Source organism: Cetorhinus maximus, chromosome 21 (genome assembly GCF_964194155.1).
Source record: "Cetorhinus maximus chromosome 21, sCetMax3.hap1.1, whole genome shotgun sequence".
Taxonomy (NCBI): Eukaryota; Metazoa; Chordata; class Chondrichthyes; order Lamniformes; family Cetorhinidae; genus Cetorhinus; species Cetorhinus maximus.
In genome coordinates, this window is record NC_135899.1 from 11,081,834 (window position 1) to 11,102,825 (window position 20,992).

Consider the following 20,992-nt stretch of genomic DNA (forward strand, 5'->3'; position numbering starts at 1 on the left):
AACATCCTGGGGGTTACCATTGGCCAGAAACTGTGAATCAGTTTTTAAAAAATAAGCCGAGTATCAAGAAACGGATTAGGATCAAGTTTCATACTCCACCTTCGGGTTTGGGATCGAACGAACTGGTGCTGAGAATGCTCACCGAGGTAATCTTCCGAGTTGTGTTCTGCCTTCACAAAGTTCTTTATTTTCATGACTGCTACTTTGGGGTCCCCTCCCATGTTTGATTTCCCTGAAAACAAAAGAATGTTTTAGAAACAAAGAGCACGTCACTGATTAACACATCACGAGTGTCCCGAAATACTTCGCAGCCTATCTCATCATTTTTTTTCATTCGCTCACGGGATGTGGGCGTCGCTGGCTAAGGCCAGCATTTGTTGCCCATCCCTAATTGCCCTTGAGAAAGTGGCGGTGAGCTGCCTTCTTGAGCTGCTGCAGTCCCTGTGGCGTAGGTACACCCACAGTGCTGTTAGGGAGGTCTAGGGTTTTGGCCCAGAGACAGTGAAGGGAGTCAGGGTGGTGTGTGGGTTGGAGGGGAGCTTGCAGGGTGGTGGTGTTCCTATCTGCTGCCCTTCTAGGAGGTAGAGGCAAGGGGTCTGGAAGGAATCTTGGTGAGTTGCTGCAGTGCACCTTGCAGTTGGTACAGACAGTGCATGTGATGATTGTCTTGAATCTAGAGATAGTACACACTGCAACCACTGTGCACACTGTGTTTCTGCGGAGTGGGGGGAAGGGTAAGAAACAGGATGGAGTGGTGAGGCAGGGTGAAGGCGCTGAAGGTTGAGCCTGGTAACCTGGGGCATAGCCAGGCCAGTGAGTGTTGTAACCAGGACGTTGCCAGCTGCCTTGAGCTTGTTATGACTGCACACATCCAAGTCCGTGTGGATTGGTTCGATTATGCTTTTGTCATATTAACCCACCCCATCCCTTGTCCTCCAGCCACTCGCAGGAAACTTCCCAGAGGCACGGTGGACTCACCGTCAGTAAATAATATGGTGACAAATCTTGTCTTGTCCCAGGAATCCTTAAACCGTATTTTTGAAAGGACCATCATCTCCAGGACTTTGTTCAATGCTGCATGGGTGTTGGTGCCTGTCTTGTCACCATGTGCTGCAAAACACAAGAAACAAAATAAGGGGCTGATTTTCTACAATGGTAACATGCTACAATTGTACAGAGCTTTGGTGAGGCCACACCTGGAATACTGTGTGCAATTTTGGTCTCCATAATTAAGGAAGGACACAATTGCATTGGAGGTGGTACAGCCAATGTTCAATAAATTGGTCCCTGCGATGAGGGGGTTGTCCGCTGATGAGAGGCTGAGTAAACTGGGCTTACATTCTTTGGAATTTAGAAGAATAAGAGCTGATGTCATTGAAACCGACAAAATTCTGAAGGGGCTTGATAGGCTGGACGCTGAGAGATTGCTTCCCCTGGTTGGGAAATCTAAAATATGGGGCAGAGAGACAGTCTCAGGGTAAGGTGCCGATCATTTAAGACTGAGACAAGAAGGAATTTCTTCATTCAAAGGGCTGTGAATCTTTGGAATTCCCTAGCCCAGTGGATGCTCCGTCGTTGAACATATTTAAGGCTGGGATAGACAGGTTTTTGATCTTTCAGGGAATCAAGAGCTATGGGGAGTGGGCGGGAAATTAGAGTTGGAGCCCAAGATCAGCCACGACCATATTGAATGGTGGAGTGGACTAGATGGGCTGTGTAGTCTACTCTTGCTCCTATTTCTTGTGGTCATTCGGGGAACAGGAGGAGGCCATTCAGCCCCTCAAGCCTGTTCCACGTTTCAATTAGACGATGGAAGATCTGGTTTTTAACTCCATCTACCCTCCTTGGGTCCGTAACCCTTAAAAAAAAAATCTATCAATCTCAGTTTTTGAGATTTTCAATTGACCCCCAAAAACCCCCCCCTTTTCCCTCCTTCCCACACCTTGCAGCAGGCTCAACAGATTTTTGGGACAGGGATTTCCAGATTTTCACTCTGCTCTGTGTGAAGAAGAGCCTCCTGAAAGACCTTGCTCTAATTTTGAGGCGCTGGCCCCTTGTTCTGGACTCCCCACCCCCTGCACCACCCCACTCCCACCAGAGGAAATAGTTTCTTTCTTTATTTGTCCTATCGAATCCGTTAATCAGCTGAAACACCACAATCTGATCACCCTTTCATCTCCTATATATCAAGCCAATACATGCCTAGTCTATGGCCTCCTAATGGAACCCTTTTAACCCAGGTATCATCCTGGGTATGGTGAATCTGCACTACACCCCCTTAAAGGCCAATCCATCCTTCCTAAGAATATGAGAAACAGGAGCAGGAGTAGACCATTTGGCCCATCGTGCCTGCTCTGTCATTCAATAAGATCATGGCTGATCTTGGGCTTCGTCTGCACTTTCCCACCTATTCCTCATACCCCTTGATTCCCTAAGAGATCAAAAATCTGTCTATCCCGGCCTTAAATGTGTTCAATGATGGAGCATCCACAAACCTCTGGGGCAGAGAATTCCAGAGAGTCGCAACCCTTTGAGTGAAGAAATTTCTCCTCATCTCAGTTATAAACGATTGGTTCCTTATTCTAAGACCACGCACACTGCCGCACTCCCGCCACCACCAAACTCTGCCCGTGTTCTAGATTCCCCTGCCAGGGGAAGCAACTGCTCCGTGTCCGCCCTGAAGTGCAGTCCCTCTATGACAATGCAGTGAAGCAGATCTTAAGATCAATGTGCCTATGGAAGGCCGTTTGCCCATCTCAGGCGGCCACAGGTGCCCCCCATCATAGCATCCAACAATCCCTTCTGGGATTCCAAGGCTGTGACGCCGCCGTTCAAATCGTTACTCGCTCTTCAACAGATAGTAAAATCCAATGGAGGGTGAGGTGTGCACCTGATCTGTAGCTACCCGGTTCAGCCCAGGCGGGTCAGCTTAAAATCAGGGGGCTTTGTCTGCACACCTTCCTGGCAACGGTCGCCAATCTGTCACTCACCGATTTGAATCTACCTCCCCCTGCTCAAGCTGCCATGTTCAGTCTGAAGGGATAGGGAATTCATGGAGCCACAAGGAGGCCTGCAAGTGGCCTGGCTCAAAAAAACCAAATTTCTCTCAGACACCCGCAACTTCTAACCAATTCTCCCTCAGCTTTCTGCCGCACCAGAGGGTACAGGGCGGGACAAATCTCCCTGGATACATCAGGCTGAGGCGGGATTTGAGAGGGGTATTCAAATTCCTGAGGGGTCTGGACAGAGTAGATCGGGAGAAACTGTTCCCCAATGCCGGATCGAGAATCAGAGGGCACCAATTTAAGGCAATTGGAAAAAGAAGCAATGGCGACATGAGGGGAAACCTTTTTTGTGCAGCGAGTGTTTTGGATTTGAAGTGCGCTGCCTGAGAGCGTGGTGGAGGCAGATTCAATTATGGTTTTCAAAAGAGAATTTGATCATTATCTGAAGAGGAAGAATTTGCAAGGTTATTGGGGAAAAGGCAGGGGAGTGACACGCGGTGAATTGAACTTGCAGAGAGCCAGCATGGACACGGTGAGCCGAACAGCCTCTTTCTGTGCTGTAACCATTCTATAATTCTCAGTCTTTCCCAACTTCGCCTCTGGATGGCCCGGCTTTGATTTTGAGGTTAGATCCTGGTCCTTCCCACCAGCTGAGAAGGTTTCCCTCTGTTTATTCTCAAGCAATTCTGTTCAGAACCATGAAGGTCTCAATTGAATCACCCCAGAATAATCAATATTTCTGGGGAATACAACTTGGTTTATGGAACCTCTCCTCATAATCTAACCCCTGGAGCTCGGGTATCATTCTGGTGAATCTGCACTGCACTTCTTCCAAGACCAAAATGCCCTTTAATTAAAAACAGAAAATGCTGGAAATGCTCAGCAGGTCTGGCAGCATCTGTGGAGAGAGAAAAACAAGCATGAATGTTTCAAGTCGATGACCTTTCCTCAGAACATCCCTCCTGTAGGTGTGATGTCCACAACTGAACACCGTACCCCAGATGTGGTCCAAACAGGGTTTCACACAGCTGCAGTAAAGCCTGGCCATTGACAGTGGCGATGTTGGCGGGAGTGTAGCCACAGAGACGAACAGCGTAACAGATTGGCAAATGGGGACGGCAGCTGTCACGATGGCAATGGGGCATGGGAGTGAGTGTTAGATCCAGAGGGGGTGAGAAAAGGGTAACACTGGTGAACACAGGCCACAGGAGGACGTCAAGAAGCATCTCACAAAGCAGACAATGAGCTTTTCCCCAGTGCCTGCTGAGTGCCCAAAATGGGACACGGTTCCTTGAATTTCCTCTTCCCTACACTGGCGAAGTGGGTTCATGGGGAAATGGAAGTTGCCCCTTCTATTTTCACATGAGACCATTGGCCTTGCCTATTTCCCTCAACTAACCAACCACAGCTTCACAGAGAGGAATGACTTTTGGGAATTTTTTGGGAGCACCAAGGGAATCAAGGTCCATGAGCAACAGTGCAGGAAAGGGGAGTTGAGGTAGAATGGCTGAGCAGACTCAAGGGGCCGAATGGCCCACTCCTGCTCTTATTTTTTATGTTCTTCTTAGGCCATTAATGGACTGGCAATTACACTCAAACCCTTCAAAACACAGCTCACTTGTATATTTTGCATTGTCCGAATCACACAACAAGTCCAAAGCGTCAGCGGCACTGGATTCTTCTTCATTATTGAGGTTAGCTATCACGACTGGCTCCGATGCATATGATATAATTGCAAACTTGGGCCAAACATCAAAACTTGCAATCTAGGAGACAAAAAAAACCTCTCAGTCCAGTGGTCTGAGAATAATTACAATCTTTTTTTCTTTATTTGTTCACAAGATGCAAGCGTCACTGGCAAGGCTTGTTGCCTATCCCTAATTGCCCTTGAGAAGATGGTGGTAAGTCACCTTTTTGAACCGCTGCAGTCCATGTGGTGCAGGTACACCCAGAGCGCTGTTAGGGAGGGAGTTCCAGGAATTTGACCCAGTGACAGCGAAGGGATAGTGAAATCGTTTCAAGTTAGGATGGCGTGTGGTTTGGAGGGGGACTTACAGATGGTGGTGTTCCCACACATCTGCTGCCCTTGTCCTTCTCTGTGGTAGAGTTTGCGGGTTTGGAAGGTGCTGTCGATGGGGCCTTGGCGAGTTGCTACAGCACATCTTGTGAATGGTGCACACCGTTGCCACTGTGTGTCAGTGGTGGAGAGAGTGAATGTTTAAGGCGGTGGATGGGGTGCCGATCAAGGTGGTTGCACTGCCCTGATGTAACTGTGTCTGATGCATTGTCGAGCAGAAAAAAAGCCTGAAATAATCTTTTTTTTCTTAAATTCACTTTAGGCGACTTTGAAACTTGCTAACGGTGATTGATCCTTTACCTTGTCGATGAGGTTCTTTGTGATATTCTTGGCTTTCTCGAAATTTTCCTCACCAAAGCTTTCGGAAGCATCTAGAAGGATATATATATGAAGCGGTGTGTCCTTGGTGAGGGTGATTTTGCGGGCAGTAGTTGCTGTGGAGGAAGAGACAGTTAAAACTGGGATATTAAGGATTATGTTGGCACTCAGTGGTGGGGAATCCTGTGGAACAATGGGTGGCAAGCACTCCTGGGTCAGCCTGCACTAGTGCCTCTGCACCTGGTCTGGTGTCCCTGCAACACCCACTCCACCCATGTCATATCCGTTGGTATTCGCCTTCCACGCAGTGGCAAAGATTCGCCCCCAACCCCGCCCAATGGTGTCTGCCTGCCAGCTGCCTTTGGACGAAGGCGGCCAACTTGAACGCCAAGACTAGACGATGTTTCATGCATTGAAGACCGCTGGTATTGCCAACCCTTTTGCGTTGTCATGGAGCCTCCAACAATTCAAAGGTCAATCTCACTGGACACTGTTGCAAGCAAAACCCAGGAGAGAAGTTGAGAAGCAACAAAAAGAAATGTGACATTTTATCTATAAATCTATCCATTTTCTATAAACACTCTTGTTGTTTAGTTATTGGAGAATGGGGGGAGTTTTGCAGGGGGTGAGAGGGAATAAAGACTGTCGGACCAGTTGGAGATGGAAGGCCATGTGATGAAATCTCAAGGAAAACGGCCAGTCAGAATTGGCAATCCTAGCTTCAGGCCCAATCAGACACTGGGTTTAAGTTGATCAGGCTGGAGGAGGAGACTCTTCTCCTACCAATAGGGGCCTTTCTGGGGTGAAAGGTCACAAGATTCCCAGCCCACCTTGGCTCATCCGACCAGGTCGCCCTTATACTTCCAGCCACATCCCGCCAATCGCAATCCCTGATAATTTGTTAAATGGCTTTATTTTTGCCCCACCTACCCCAGGCTACCAATTCCTTGGGCAGAATTTTTATGCTCAAGCATAAATTGAAGCGTGTTGACATTGGGCGAGCAGTCGTGCGATATTTCGGTCGGCAGGCGCACACGGGAACTGGCCGCGCGCCCGCTGACAATTAAAAGGCCTATTAAAGCCATTAAAAACATCATAACTCAAATTTTTAAACCTTACAGTTGGCGGGCAGGTGAAAAGGCCAAGCAGCCTTTGCATGTTTTAGGAAACCTCATCCACGGACAGGATGAGGTTTCCAACAGTAAATAAAAATAAAATAAAACATTTTACATTTCATTCATAACATGTCCCTGCTCAATGTGGCAGAGTCACTATGAGGGGATATGTTTTGTAACATTTCTAAAATCTTTATTTTATTTTTTTTTCCGAAAACCGTTCATCTCCCTTGATGGGCGGCTCTGTGCCTCAGGGAGATTTTCAAGGATGCGTGAAGTTCACATTCGCCCTCCTCCCCCTTGCCCGCACAGGCTGCTGCTCGTGTTTCACGCTGGACGAGGTTTCATTGGCCGGCCAGCGTGAAATTGCGGTCCGGTCCTGATCGCGGGTGGCAGTCGGCTTCCCGACCGCCCCCCGTTGAGCCCGCCGGACAAGGGCAAAATCCTGCTCCCAGTGTCGCTGAACTTTTGGAAGTTAAACCTAAGATTTGCCTCATGCCAGCCTGACCCAGTGAATAACCACCACCCATCCTCACCCCAGCCCCCAAACGCCCACCCCTGCTGGTCACATGCTTAGCTCGTCATACGCACAGAAGGAGGCCTTTCGGCCTATCGAGTCCATGCTGGCTCTATGTAGACCAATTCAGTCGGTCCTATTCCCCTGTTCTATCCCATCTCCTTTTCTACCACCCTTATCGGTAGCGAGCTCCAGGTCATGACCCCTTCGTGCGTAAAATAGTTCATCCTCACCGCCGCCACCCCCCACCCACCCCGCCCCCCACCCCCCACTGTATTTCTCGCTTTAAATCTTAAATCTGTGTCCCTCTCGTCCTTGTACCACCAGCTAGTGGGAACAACTCTTTCTTGTCTACCTTATCTAAATCGATCATAATTTTGTACAACTCTGTCAAATGTCCCCTCAATCTCCTTTGTTCCAAGGAGAACGACCCCAGCTCCTTCAACCTAACCTTGTAGTTAAATAAAAAAATCCCCCATTCCTGGAACCACTCTCGTAAATCTGCTCTGCGCCCACTCAAGGGCCCTCACATCCTTGCGGAGGTGTTGCGACCAGGACTGGGTGCAACGCTCCGGTTGCAGCCTTATCGGAGCTTTCAGCGTAACGTCTCTGCTCGGAGGCGGGGGGGGGGGTGGTCTCTGCTCGGAGTGGGGGGGTGGCCACGTACCAGCTTTGCTGGAACACAATCAGCACACCTGGGCACCCAGAAAAGAGGGCCGTGACAGAAATAAAAACGAAAATGAAAGGAGCTTACACAAAATGGGGGCCCAGTTAATGGTGCGCACAGCAGCAGGACGTTGCAATGGGACATTGATGGGTGGGTGGGCAATTCTTGGCAGCTACAGTCTAATGTAGGGAGGCGTGAGGTCACCCGCTCTGGATCTAAGAAAGATGGATCATATTTTCAAAACAGCAAGAAGCTAGGAGCTGTGGACGAGAGGTTTCGAGATCTAAATACAGGAATCACTAAAACCTAGTGAAGAGGTACAAAAATAATCAAGAAGGTTATTGGAATGTTGGTTTTTGTCTCAAGAGAACGGTGTATATAATATATATATATATATATAGGAACTGCAGTGGATAGAGGGGAAGTGCTTCAACACGTCCGGGCCTAAGTCCTCGGACCGGGCGGCAAGGTAAGCTTTCGGGGTCCCATGGCTGGGGGAGGGTAGAGAAAGCCTAAGACGGTGGAAAGTGGGTGATTGGGGTATTGGGGAAGAAGCTAGGAATGGGGACTGGGGTGGGGGCGGGGAGGAGGTCCAGTGGCCACCAGACCTAAAGGTGGTTGGGGGGAGGGGGTGGGGGGGGGGGGTGGGGGGGGGGGGTGCCGGTTGGGTACCCGAAGTTAGAAGGGGGCTTCTGATGGAGGCGCTCCCCACCCCCCCGACCCTCCACCCCCCCCAACTGCTTGAGGCCTAAGTCCCATCATTTTCAGGCTTTCCTCATGCCTGCAAAATCCTCCCGCACACCAGCCTAAAAATTGTGGCTGTGCAGGAGCGGGCAACAGGGGCAAGGGCAGGCCTTGCCCACCCCAGCGTAAAATCGCTGTGAAGTCGGGGCGGGCGGGAACCCGGGGGAAGCCCAAACCCTTCTATTTTGCTCTTCCTTCCCGCAACCCGCAAACCCTCCCCCCACCACCACCACCGCCACCACCTAAAAACCTGCGGGCGGGAGAGCGCGAAATTCAGGCCCATGTTACAGTTGTATAAAACTCTGGTGAGACCCCATCTGGAGTGGCTGCGTTCAGTTCTGGCTGCAGTGCAGGCTCACCACAATGATGGCAGAGCTAAATGGGTTAAATTACGAGGCCAGCTTGCCCAGGCACAGCTTGTATTCCTTGACCGCAGAAAATTAATGGGCGATCTAATTATGGCGTTTCAGGCGATTAGAGGATTTGACAGGATAGAGGGAAACTTTTTTTCTCTGGTGGCGAGAGTCCAGAACAAGCAGGGGCATCACCTTAAAATTAGAGCCGGGTCATTCGGGGGTAATGTTTATCACACAAAGAGGGGGTGGGGAATCTGGAACTTTCTCCTTCAAAGTGCCACTCAGGCTGAGGGACTCAATGAAAATTTCAAAACCAAGATGGATAGATTTTTATTGGGCGAGGGTGTTCAGGGTTACAGAACCAAGGCGTGCATGGACTTAAGATGCATATCAGCCATGATCCAATTGAATGGGCGGAACAGGCTCAAGAGGTCGAATGGCCTCCTCCTAATCTCCCAGTGAGCTTGATGTTCACTGTTCCTTTGGTAGATTGTGGTTCAGTTGGAAAGAAATTTAATATTAGCAAGGAACAGCAGAGTTTAATCATTAGAGTAGACAGAATTGGGGCTAACAACCATCATGCCTGTGTCTCTTCATGGGAGTTGCCAACACTCCAACAACTAGAGAGCAACCCAGGAGAAAAAAATTATAGCAGGAAATTTAAATCTGTTGTGTTTTGCTTCATTTCCTTAAACAGTTTTGTTTTATTTTTGTTATTCAGTCATGGCATTGGTGGCTGGGCCAGTACTTATTGCCTATTCCTAACTAACCTTGAAAAGGTGGTGGTGAGCTGCCTTCTTATACAAACATAAGAAATAGGAACAGTAGGCCATTCAGCCCCTCAAGCCTGCTCCGCCGTTCAATAATGATCTTTTTGCATCACTAATTCCACATTCCCACCTACCCCCTGATAAACTTTGAACCCCTTCCCTAACAAGAATCTATCTACCTCCACCTTAAAAATATTCAATGACCCCGCCTCCATCGCCTTCTAAGGAACAGAGTTCCAAAGTCGCACAACCTTCTGAGAAAAAAAGTTCTCCTCATCGCTGTCCTAAAAGGGCGACCCCTAATTTTAAAACAGTGCCCCCCGACTTCTGGACACACCCACAAGAGGAAACATCATTTCCGCTTCCACCTTGACAAGACCGTTCAGGATCTTATATACTTCAATCAGGTCACCACTCACTCTTCTAACTCCAGTGGAAACAAGCCCAGCCTGTCCAAACTTTCCTCAATAAGACAACCTGCTCATTCCAGGTATCAATCTAGTAAACCTCTTCTGAACCCCCTCTAATGCATTAACATCCTTCCTTAAATAAGGAGACCAAAACTGCACACAGAATTCGAGATGTAGTCTCACCAATGCCCTGTATAACTGAAGCATAACATCCTTACTTTTATGTTCAATTCCTCTTGTAATGAAGGATAGCATTCCATTAGCCTCTTAATTACTTGTTGTACTTGTATACTATCTTTTTGTGACTCATTCACGAGAACACCTGGATCCCTCTACACCTCAGAATTCTGCAGTCATTCTCCATTTAAGTGATACTCTGCTTTTTTTTTTTAATTCTTCCTGCCAAAGTGAACAACTTCACATTTTCCCACATTGTACTCCATCTGCCATATTTTTGCTCACTCACTTAACCTATCTATATCTGTCTGCAACCTCCTCATGTCCTCTTCACAACATACTTTCCTACTTATCTTTGTGTCATCTGCAAATTTAGCTACCATGCCTTCACTCTCCTCATCTAAGTCATTGATATAAATTGTACAAAGTTGAAGCCTCAACACAGACCCCTGCAGGACTCCATTTGTTACATCCTGCCAATCAGAATAAAACCCATTTATACACACTCTCTTGTTTTCTGCCAGCCAGCCAATCTTCTATCAATGCTGATATGTTACCCCCTGTACCATGAGCTTTTATTTTTCACAATGGCTTTTGATATGGCACTTTATCGAATGCCTTCTGGAAAGCCAAGTACAGCACATCTATAGCCTCCCCTTTATCCACGGCGCAAAAGAGCTCACTAAATTGGTTAAACATAATTTCCCTTTCACAAAACCATGTTGACTCTTCCCGTTTACCTTGAGTTTTTCTAAATGCCCAGCTATAACCTCCTTAATGATCGATTCTAGCACCTTCCCCATCATAGACGTCAGGCTAACTGGCTTACAGTTTCCTGTTTTCTGCCTCCTTCCCTTCTTGAATAGAGGGATTACACTTGCTACTTTCCAGTCTGATGGGACCATTCCAGAATATAGGCAATTTTGGAAAATTAACATTAACGCACCTACTACCTCATTAGTCACTCTTTTAAGACCCTAGGATTAAGTCCATCAGGACCTGGAGAATTGTCATCCCACTTTGTGAACCGCTGTAGTCCATGCGGTCTATGTACATCCAAAGTTTGTTAGGGAGGGGGTGCAGCCTTAAACAAGGCTGTAATGAGGTCTGGAGCCAAGTGGCTCTAGCAGATCCAAAATGAATATCAGCGATCAGGTTGTTGCTCAGTAAGTACCCAGAGTATTGTGTACGGTTTGGTCTCCTTACTCAAGGGGGGATATACTTGCATTGGAAGCAGTTCAGAGAAGGCTCCCTTGGCTGATTCTAGGATGAAGGGTTTGTCTTATGAGGAAATGTTGAGCAGGTTAGGGGTCTATTCATTGGAGTTAGAAGAGTGAGGGGTGATCTTATTGAGGCATAAAAGATGAGGCTTGACAGGGTTGAGGCTGAGAGGATCTTTCCCCATCAAGGCGGATTCAAGAATTAGCTTAAAAATAAGGGGTCTCCCATTTAAGGCGGAGATGGGGGGGAATCTCTGCTCTCAGAGGGTTGGTGTTTGGAATTCTCTTCCACAGCAGAGGCTGGGTCATTGAATATATTCAAGGTTCAGTTAGACAGACTTTTCATTGACAAGGGAGTCAAGGGTTATGTCAGGGGTGGGGGTGGGCAGGAAAGGGGAGTTAAAACACAATCAGGTCAGTCATAATCTTATCGAATGGTGGAGCAGGCTCAAGGGGCCGAATGGCCGACGACTGTTCCTATTTCTCATCTTCATTCATTCTCCAATTGGTGGGGCGACGTGTCCTTTGGTCCTATCTTGCCCCTTAAAATAAAAATTCCGGCTGATAATATGATGGGGCAAAGGGGGGGTATTACACGGGGGATTGGTTATCACAACAGGGAAGGATGGTCGATGATGTACCTGGCGCTTTTCCATCTCCAGTGTGAGTCATACCCAGCATATTGGTGAAGGAGGCTGTGAAAGATGCTGCCACATCTTCTGGGCTGTCAAAGGAACTTCTATCTATGGAGGAAAGAAAAATGCTGATTTAGTAGGAGCCACTTCCTCAATTTGCTTCGAGCGCATCCAAATTGGGACCATGCAGGACTGCGCCAATTTTGCTGCTCGATCTTTCTGATTGGAGCCTTGTTACCCCCATTAACCCCCACCTCCCCACCCTTCAAATCTGAATGCATTCCTCCAAATCAGGTTTCAATGATGGGTGTGGGTAACGGGAGAGCAAAGAGCGAGTCCTCAGTCCATTCCTGGCATCGTGTGTTTTCTTATCACTCGAGTTCACAAGGATGTAGAACAATTTAAAACCTCGATGAAGCGGTGTTGCCAGTGCCGAGGGAGTGCTGCACTGTCAGTGGTGCTGTCTTTTGGAGGAGGCATAGAGTGAGGCTTTGTCCACTCGTTCAGGGGAGTGTAAAATATTCCATTGCACTATTTTGAAGAAGAGCAAAAGGGTTCTCCTCAGAGTCCCTGGGTCAATATTAATCCCTTAAAGCGGGCGTTTTTTTTGGTTATTCATTCACAGGACTAGAGCATCTCTGGCAAGCCCGGAAATTACGATGTGCCCCAAATTGCCCAATGAGAAGGTGGTGGCCAGTTGCCTTCTTGAATACAACTGGCTTGCTCCGCCATTTCAGGGAGCAGTTAAAATCCAACCAAATTGCTGTGGGTCTGGAGTGACATGTAGGCCAGATTTCCTCCCCTGAAGGAGATTAGTGAGCCGGATGGGTTTTTACAACAATCCATTGATTTCACGGTCATCATTACCGGGAGTAGCTTTTTGTTCCAGGTTTATTAGTTAACTGAATTTAACCTGTGGCTAAATCTCCAATTCATTACTCTGGTTCTCTAGGTTACGAGGCCAGTAACATGACCCCTACGTTGTGCCACGGCCCTCGGTGATCTGGTCGCTGCCACACAACTCCTTGTGGGATCTTGCTGTGCACAAATTGTCTGCCACGTTTTCTACGCTTCAACAGTGACTACACTTCAGAAAGCCCTTCATTAAGCACTTTGGGATGACTTGGGGTCGTGAAAGACACTGTAGAAATGGAAGGTTTTGTTCGTTTTATGTGAGTGCAGGTCATGAGGAGGGATCGGCCACACCTTGGTGTTCTCTCTGTGAGCCATCCCCAAACTCTGACCAACCCCAAGGCCAGAAATGGAGCCAGGTTGCCCCAGGCTAACTTTCTGAGGGAGGTTTTCAGTGAGTAACCCTCACACCTACTGATCCCATTGGGAGAAAATCATATTTCAGAATCAAACTATGCATTCGCTTTGTAGAGAAATCAAACCATAGATTCAAATTCAATAGCTTCAAGTACCATCATTTAGACTCTGAATTAACCTTTGTAACCTTAGCTCACACGCTTGTTTGTAACCGCCTGAAACCGTACCAGTCTGGTTAGAACCAGCACAAATTGATGAGGAGCCTGGACGCATGAGAATCTTCTTACTTAGGAATGTAACAAAATAGGCTCCAACATCAGGGCCGATTAGTAATCAATTACATGCCCTGGTAACTGGTTAACTGGCTGAAATGGTTTGTAAAGGAAGGGAGCAGTTAAGTGTTTAGGCAGAAGTTCGAAACCATGATCCAAAAGGGAGGGACTACATCTCCCCACCTTCCCCGGGATCCGAGAAATACATGAAGCCCCAATAAAGTACAGAAGTCCCAAGAGACTGCAAGACTTTCAGAAGTCAGGGCAAATCCACTTACAGCACAGAAACAGGCCATTTGGCCCAACTGCTCTGTGCTAGTATTCATGCTCCATACAAGACTTCTCCCAGCCTTACAAGTAGCAAATCCTCGGCCAATAAAAGGGAACAGGCGACTTGGAGGAGGTCCTGCGATGCAGTGGGTAGTGTCCCTGCCTCTGTGCCAGAAGCTCCAGGTTCGAGTCCCACTCCAGCACTTGCTGGCCAAGGAACATGTGTTTTGCGCACTCTGCTGTCCATAGCCGGAACCAGGAGGTATAACTTGTTAAGCTGCGTTAATGGCTACCTAGTTTACTGAGCCATATTTTATGCTTAATAAATCTTTGCACAATTTGATGGTCATTCTGTCAACTTACTTATCATGCCTGAATTCCTTGCATTGTTTTATTCAAAAAGGTTACATTAAAAAGTATTTTCCCTGATATGTTTAAGTGTGGTAACCTGGGGCCTTTTTAGCGGTACAAGTAAGGATTTTTAATCAAAGTAAGAGATCACGGGAACTCATTTTGTGCTGGAGATAATTACCACTTGAAGTTCTGCCACCCATTGGTTTGGCCTACTTTGAGGGAAATGCACTTAAAAAAAATGAAGGGTTTCTGTTTATATAAAACCCTGAGATAAGACCTTGTGAAAATGATGTGCAAGCTACCCGCTGTTGGATTCTGTTGCTTCACTCAGCCTCTCATTTCTTATCTCAAGCTGCATATGATTTTATGATGCTGTATTCTGGCTCAAGTCAATGGTAGTGGCTTGTTACACTTCACTCAGGGAGCCCAAGTTGCTGTGCCAACATGCACTTTTTGCGTGCACGTTGTAGGCTGGAGCCATGGATAGTGACGATCAAGGCTCCAACTTTCCTTCTGTCATGTGGCTGACCAGGAATCTCTCCCACTCTTACCACTTACCACTGGCGTGTGTTGGAAGGATTTGCAAATTGATACTCAACCTGATTGGCCACAACATGAATGTACCTTCCATGGCCATCAAGTGGCCTGGAGCGAGACTTGAACCCAGAGCTTCTGGCTCAGAGGCAGGGTGCTAACCGTTGTGCCTCAGGACCTCTCCTTCTTGTCATTTGCTTCCTTTTATTTGCCTAAGATTTGCTACTTGTAGGGTGGGAAAAATCTTGAGTGGAGCATAAACACCGGCACAAAACACTTGGGTAGAATGGCCTGTTTCTGTGCTGTAAATGCCATGAGATTCCCATGTGATGCATCATTCCAGCTGCATTAATGGGATTGGGAAGAGGTAGTGAGCCAAGGCACTTGTCTACCTGCGCCAGTGGAGACAGATGTTAAAGATCCCCTTGGAACACTACAAAGATTGTATGAATGGTCAAGACTTACGCTGGCAGCTGGTCTCACTCCCTGTCCACTCTTTCGACTCCAGGCACTCCCTCCTGGACGATCCCACCAGCACCAGGCCACCATTGCAGGCGTAATCCACCTTGTCACCAATGAAGTAACTCAATCCGGATTTCCTGCCTCCAGCCGGGATCCCGGGATGAGGGCAATATTGTGCTTAAAGAGATGGAGAACTTATTGATGAGCGAAAGGCAACCCCGCAGCTATCAGCAATTTCAAAGCCATAGCAGCAAACATGCAAGAGAAACACATAAGAGAAACTTCCCTCCCCACATAGGGCCTCATGATTTCCATTTGGTGAATTCAAAATGGCAGAATTCCTGATAGGATAACTCCCAGTTCACACTGAGGGAAGTGGCACTGGAATTTCTATCCCAATCCTGGCCCTCCTAAGGGCTTTTTGTTGACCCTCTTTTAATCTAAACCCCTAATCCCTTTAAGAATTGAATTGAAACCATAAATTGTTCAGAAACACAGGAGCAGGGTGAGGCCCTCGAGCTTGTTTCTGGAATATGGTGAGCCGTTCTGGGCACCATACATGAGGAAAGATATGTTGGCCTTGGAGGGATTACATGTAGATTTTACTCGGATGACACCTGGACTCTAAGGGTTAAATCATGAGCTGATTACAAAAACTAGAGCTGTGTTCCCTGAAATTTAAAAGGTCAAGGAGTGATTTAGTCAAAGGTTTCACAGTACTAAGGCTGGGGGGGGGAGAGGGTGGGCAGAGTGAGGGCTGGAGAAAGTGGCGGTGGGGGAAGCGAGGGCTGGAGAGAGTGGTGGTGGGGGGAAGTGAGGGCTGGAGAGAGTGGCGGTGGGGGAAGTGACAGTGGGGAGAGTGAGAATGGGAGAAGTGAGGGTGGGGGAGGGGGAGTGAGGGTGGGGGAGGGGGAGTGAGGGGAAAGGGGGAGTGAGGGGGATATGAGGATGGAGGGGGTGTGGAGTTTGAGGAGGAGGAATAAGGAATGGGAGAAGTCATGGGGAGTGGAGCATAGGACAAATGGAGACAAACTATGAGGAGGTGGAGTCTAAAAATTAGAGCTAAACCTTTCAGGAAACATTTCCACACACAAAGAGTGGTAGAAGTTTGGAACTTCCTTCCGCAAACAACAAACACATCCAGGGATACCCCAAGGAATACTTACACCCGGAGTCGCAGGTGGTTGTTGTCCCATTCCATCGGCCATTCTTCATACAGGTCCTGCTAACCGAGCCCTGGAGCTCATATCCATCGTAGCACTCGAACGTGACAGTTTCCCCAATGCTGTAGGAAATGTTCAGCGGACTGAACATCCCATCTTCCAGTACAGGAGGTGGGCATCGAAACACTAGTGAGATAGGAACAGCTTAGAAGGGCTGAGTGGCCTGGAATTGGCTTCAGGGTTTGAAGGAGATAGGGGTGCAAACTTCAGGTACAAGCTAGCGTGACCCTGAGCCAAGGAGATCATAGAATCACATATGGTTACAGCACTGGGTTCAAATCCCACCACGGCAACTGGAGGGATTTAAATTCAGTTAATTAAATAAATCTGGAATCGGAAAATCTCGGTGACCGTGAATCCACAAAAACCGATCTGGTTCACCAATGTCCTTCAGGGGAGGAAATCTGCCATCCTCACCCGGTCTGGCCTACATGTGACTCCAGGCCCACAGCAATGTGGTTGACTCCTAGCTGCCCTCTGAGATCATGGGATCAGGGAATGGTTAGAGAGCAGCGCACAGAGGAAGTCATTCAGCCCATCGAGCCCGTGCTAGATTGCCTAGCAGATCACTCACTTGTACCCAATAATAGGATCTGTGATGGCAGCTGTGGTTCCAGGTGGGGTGCCACCACCTCAAGGGCAATTGAGGGGTGAGAGGGGTGGGTGGAACAAATGGCAGAGGAAGGAGACAGAGAGAGTGCGAAGGAAAGGAATTAACGGTGCCTCACCTTTGCAAATGGGAGTGACACGTCTGTATACAGACCTGAACCAATGTCCACTTTTCCAGCACCTTCCACTGGACACTGGGAACGGGTAATATGAATCAGGACACTCAAACCTCAAAACACTGTCCACAGCGTTACCATTCGATTTCTTCAACGTGCCACCAATAATGCGGACGTTGGGGTCACAGGTTATATGGTCTCCCTGTTCGTCATTTCCTGCAATGAGATTTATGAATGTAACTCCACAAAGGGGTGAGGGGTTAGGAAGGTGGGAAATGGGGTGAAAGAGGTTCTATCTTACAGCCCTACAGCACCTTGACCTCAAAATCACTCCGCAGAAGTAACTTCATTGGCTGATTGGTTCATGTCACTTCATGAAATGGTTACAGCAAAGAAGACCATTTTCCCCTTGTGTCCATGCTGGCTCTCTGTAAGAGCAACTCACTGAGACCCACTCCCCTGCCTTTATCTCAGAGCCCTGCAAATATTTTCCCCTCAGGTTCCTATCTAATTCCTTTGTCAAAGGCTCAATTGACCCTGCTTCTTTGTACACTCTCCGGCAGTGCACACTGGATCCGAACTACTCACTGCGTTAAAAAGGTTTACCCTCATGTCCCCTCTGGTTCTTGGTCCTTCCACCAATGGGAATAGTTCCTCCCTGTCTATTTTGCCCAGACCCATCATAATTTTTGACCACCTCTATGTCTTCTTGAACTTCTCTTCTCCAAGGAGTACAGCCCCAGCTTCTCCAATCTATCCACATAACTGAAGTTCCTCATCCCTGGAACCATTTTTGTGAATCTTTTCTGCACCCCCCCCCCCCCGCCCGCCCCCCGCGTAAGCTTTCAGATCCTTCCTAAAGTGTAGTGCACTGGGCACAATACTCTAGTTGAGACCGAACCAGTGTTTTATACGGGGGTTATCATAACTACCTGAATTGAATATGTAAATTCATACCATCCAATGAAAACATCACAATATATAAATAAAATTATCTGATTGGTCCTTAATGATGAGAGAAATATCCCTCCCCACCCCCTCCCTCCCTACCTCTCCATTATAGGATGATAATATAGTCGTCAAGATACAGGCCATTCAGCCCATCAAATCCACAAGCCATCTAGTCTAATGGAGCCTCCAATGAGCCCTTAAATATTTATCTTCCTTGTGCTAGCTCTCCGTTTAAATTAACGCTGCTGTGTCAACAGTTATACTGAACCACTAGCACCTTGGGTAGCTCCCAAAACACACTGCATACAGCATGTAACATTAAAAGTTGCATTTATTTGTGCCGTACCACTAGGGGGAAGCGCTTCCTCCACATGCGCAGATGCGGTGTCAAGTGCTTGTGGCTGTTTAAAGTGAGGGGTGCAGCTCTGCATAGCTGAACTGCGTATGCATTTTTTGTTGCAAGCTGGTGTCTTATAACTGTCTCCTTTACAACAAAATCATTTAATGGGGGAAAAATTGCAACTGCTCAGAGAGCCAATCATTTTAATAGTCAAGTTCTTGTAATGGCAAAAATGACTTTTTTTTTAAATGGTTTGTTTCAACTTTGCTTCACCTTGAAATTTTAGATTTTTAGACAATGTGAGTTTTGAATAAAAATAAGTGATTTACCATCACCCAATGTGGGACTCAAGACCATGGGCCCCATTAACAACTAACTGAGAAGACTGTGAAGGAACTCCCTCCACAAAACGTGCAACCAGCTGGTTTTCTAAAGGAAAAGAAACTGAATGTGCCCTTTTATAATTTGTGCAAATTCTGCAAACGTGCTTTTCCCAGGGAAGGCAGATCAATTTGATTCAAATTGTCGCTTACTTTTCATCTCTCTGCCTTCCTTAGGTAAAGCTGAAATTTGGCCATTCACTTTGTTATCCGATATAATTGTCCTGCGGTTTAATATTATCCAGTCTCTGCAACAAAGTTTATTTTGCAGGAGCACTTGGCGGCAGGAGTTACAATGAACTTTAAAGTACATCACTGTACGTGACAAACAGCAAAGATCCACAAACAATATTGAGTCAAACCATTTTTAAAAAGTCATTACTTTTGCCTATACAAGAACTTGACTATTAAAACGATTGCTCTCTGAATAGTTTTTCCCCCATTTACTGATTTTGCTGTAAAAGAGAGTTATAAGACGCCCACAAACAGATGTTACGATGGTGTTCGTTGAGGTTGGAATGTTAAGGAAGACAAGAGTTTTCCTTTATATAGAACGACAACCTTATGTCCCAAGGTGCTTTGTAGCCAATAAAATATTGTTAAAGTGCTGTAAAGCAGCTGATTTGTACACAGCAAGCTCCCATTGACAGCTATGTGATGATGACTAGATTATTTGTTGACCGAGGGATAAATATTGACCAAGGGCATCAGGGAGAGGGAGATGGAGGGAAGAGACGGAAGGAGTAGGACAGAGTAGAGGAGAGCGAGAGGATAAAGAGGGACAAGAGAGGGAGAAAAGCGGGGGAGAGAGGGAGGGAGAAGAGAGCGAGGGGTGGCAAGAGAGAGGAGAGAGGGAATGGGAGAGGTAGGGAGGAAGAAATGAGACGGAGAGAGGGTTGGGAACAGGAGGGATGGTGAGAGAGGGAGTAGTAGACAGGAAGACAGAGTGGGAGAAGGTGGAGGGGACAGGGGGAGAGAGAGCAAGGGAGTATAGAGGGAAGGCAAAAGAGGATAGAAGGGTTAGCGGGGAGGGGAAAAGAACACATGTTCAAATGGCATCTCTTTTTCTGAGATCAACGTAGGTGTTAACTAGTTCTTCGAAATAGCCCAGAAACTGGGCAAAAGAATGTCTTGACAGTTTTATCAAAAGATTTTTCTCAGCTCACCTAATATAGTGTCCCCTTAGTTCAATGTGCAGCACTAACACCTCAAAATCAAAAGGTTGCGAGTTCAAATCCCCCTACCAGAGACTTGAGCCCATAATCTGGACTGACACTCCTACTGCAGTACCGAGGGAGTGCTGCACTGTTGGGGGTGCTGTCATTCAGCAAGGGTATTAAACCGCGGCCCCATCAATCCTGTCAGGTACACATAAAATATCCCATGGCACTATTTCAAAGAACAGCAGGGGAGTTCTCCCCCAGTCTCCTGACCAACACTTATTTGTCAACAGATGACTTGGTCATTTACTTCATTTCGGTTTATGGGCGCTTGCTGTGCACATATTGACTACCTTACAACAGTGAGAACACTTCCAAAGTGGTTGTGAAGATCCGCCTAAGGTCACAAAAGGCACTGGGTAATTGCAAAAATCTCTTTATTAACGGACAGCGATAGTTTAAGATTGAATAAGGCCTCAAACAATTAATTCCAAAGGTAAATGGTCACCCTCTGCTTCATGCATTGTAGAATCAGGAAAACCTTAAGTTGCCAATTGCAACCAGACTTCGCGCTAAAGCCTCACTTACCTTTAGCACCTGCCAGGAAAGCAAGGCAGAGGACGAGGAAACTGAACGGCTTCATTCCCGAATTGCAGAGAGAAGAAAAATGCCAACCAGCTTCCATCAGTGCACCTGACATTGAATCCAGACCGCGAGGGCTGGGGCTATTGAACTTTTAGGCTGTTCATTAACTGCAGGGTAAATAAGGAATCAGAAACAAACCTGGAGATGTTGTGCCCTTTGTTGAGGATGTGTTTCAGAGCTAGAGTTCATGCATTATCCTTCCACATTATACCTCCTCCTGCAGAGGGTTTCTCTGCAGATTTCCCATTATCAGAGTTTGAGAACATTCACTATTCTACATCCATCAAGTCATGAGGAAAATGTCCCCCAGTGCGTGGATCATTGCTTTGCCCCGATTTACCCTATGTACACAAGGCAAAAATAACAGGAGTTACCGGAAAGTGCATCATTTCCCAA

At 47.2% G+C, this 20,992-nt stretch overlaps 1 protein-coding gene across 1 annotated transcript in view; it reads right to left on the reverse strand.

The window, feature by feature from the left end:
- Positions 1–20,681, reverse strand: part of LOC144695654 (complement factor B-like) — a 58,744-nt gene extending 38,063 nt beyond the window's left edge. Inside the window, exons 1-9 of the mRNA XM_078566578.1 lie at positions 20,540–20,681; positions 17,124–17,336; positions 16,339–16,521; positions 15,176–15,349; positions 12,018–12,119; positions 5,383–5,516; positions 4,624–4,771; positions 979–1,110; positions 143–232 (exon numbers count right to left, since the gene is read on the reverse strand). Coding sequence (XP_078422704.1) covers positions 143–232; positions 979–1,110; positions 4,624–4,771; positions 5,383–5,516; positions 12,018–12,119; positions 15,176–15,349; positions 16,339–16,521; positions 17,124–17,336; positions 20,540–20,651 — 1,288 coding nt within the window. The 5' untranslated portion in view covers positions 20,652–20,681. The remainder of the gene's footprint in view (positions 1–142; positions 233–978; positions 1,111–4,623; positions 4,772–5,382; positions 5,517–12,017; positions 12,120–15,175; positions 15,350–16,338; positions 16,522–17,123; positions 17,337–20,539) is intronic.
- Between the last annotated feature and the right edge of the window lie 311 nt (positions 20,682–20,992).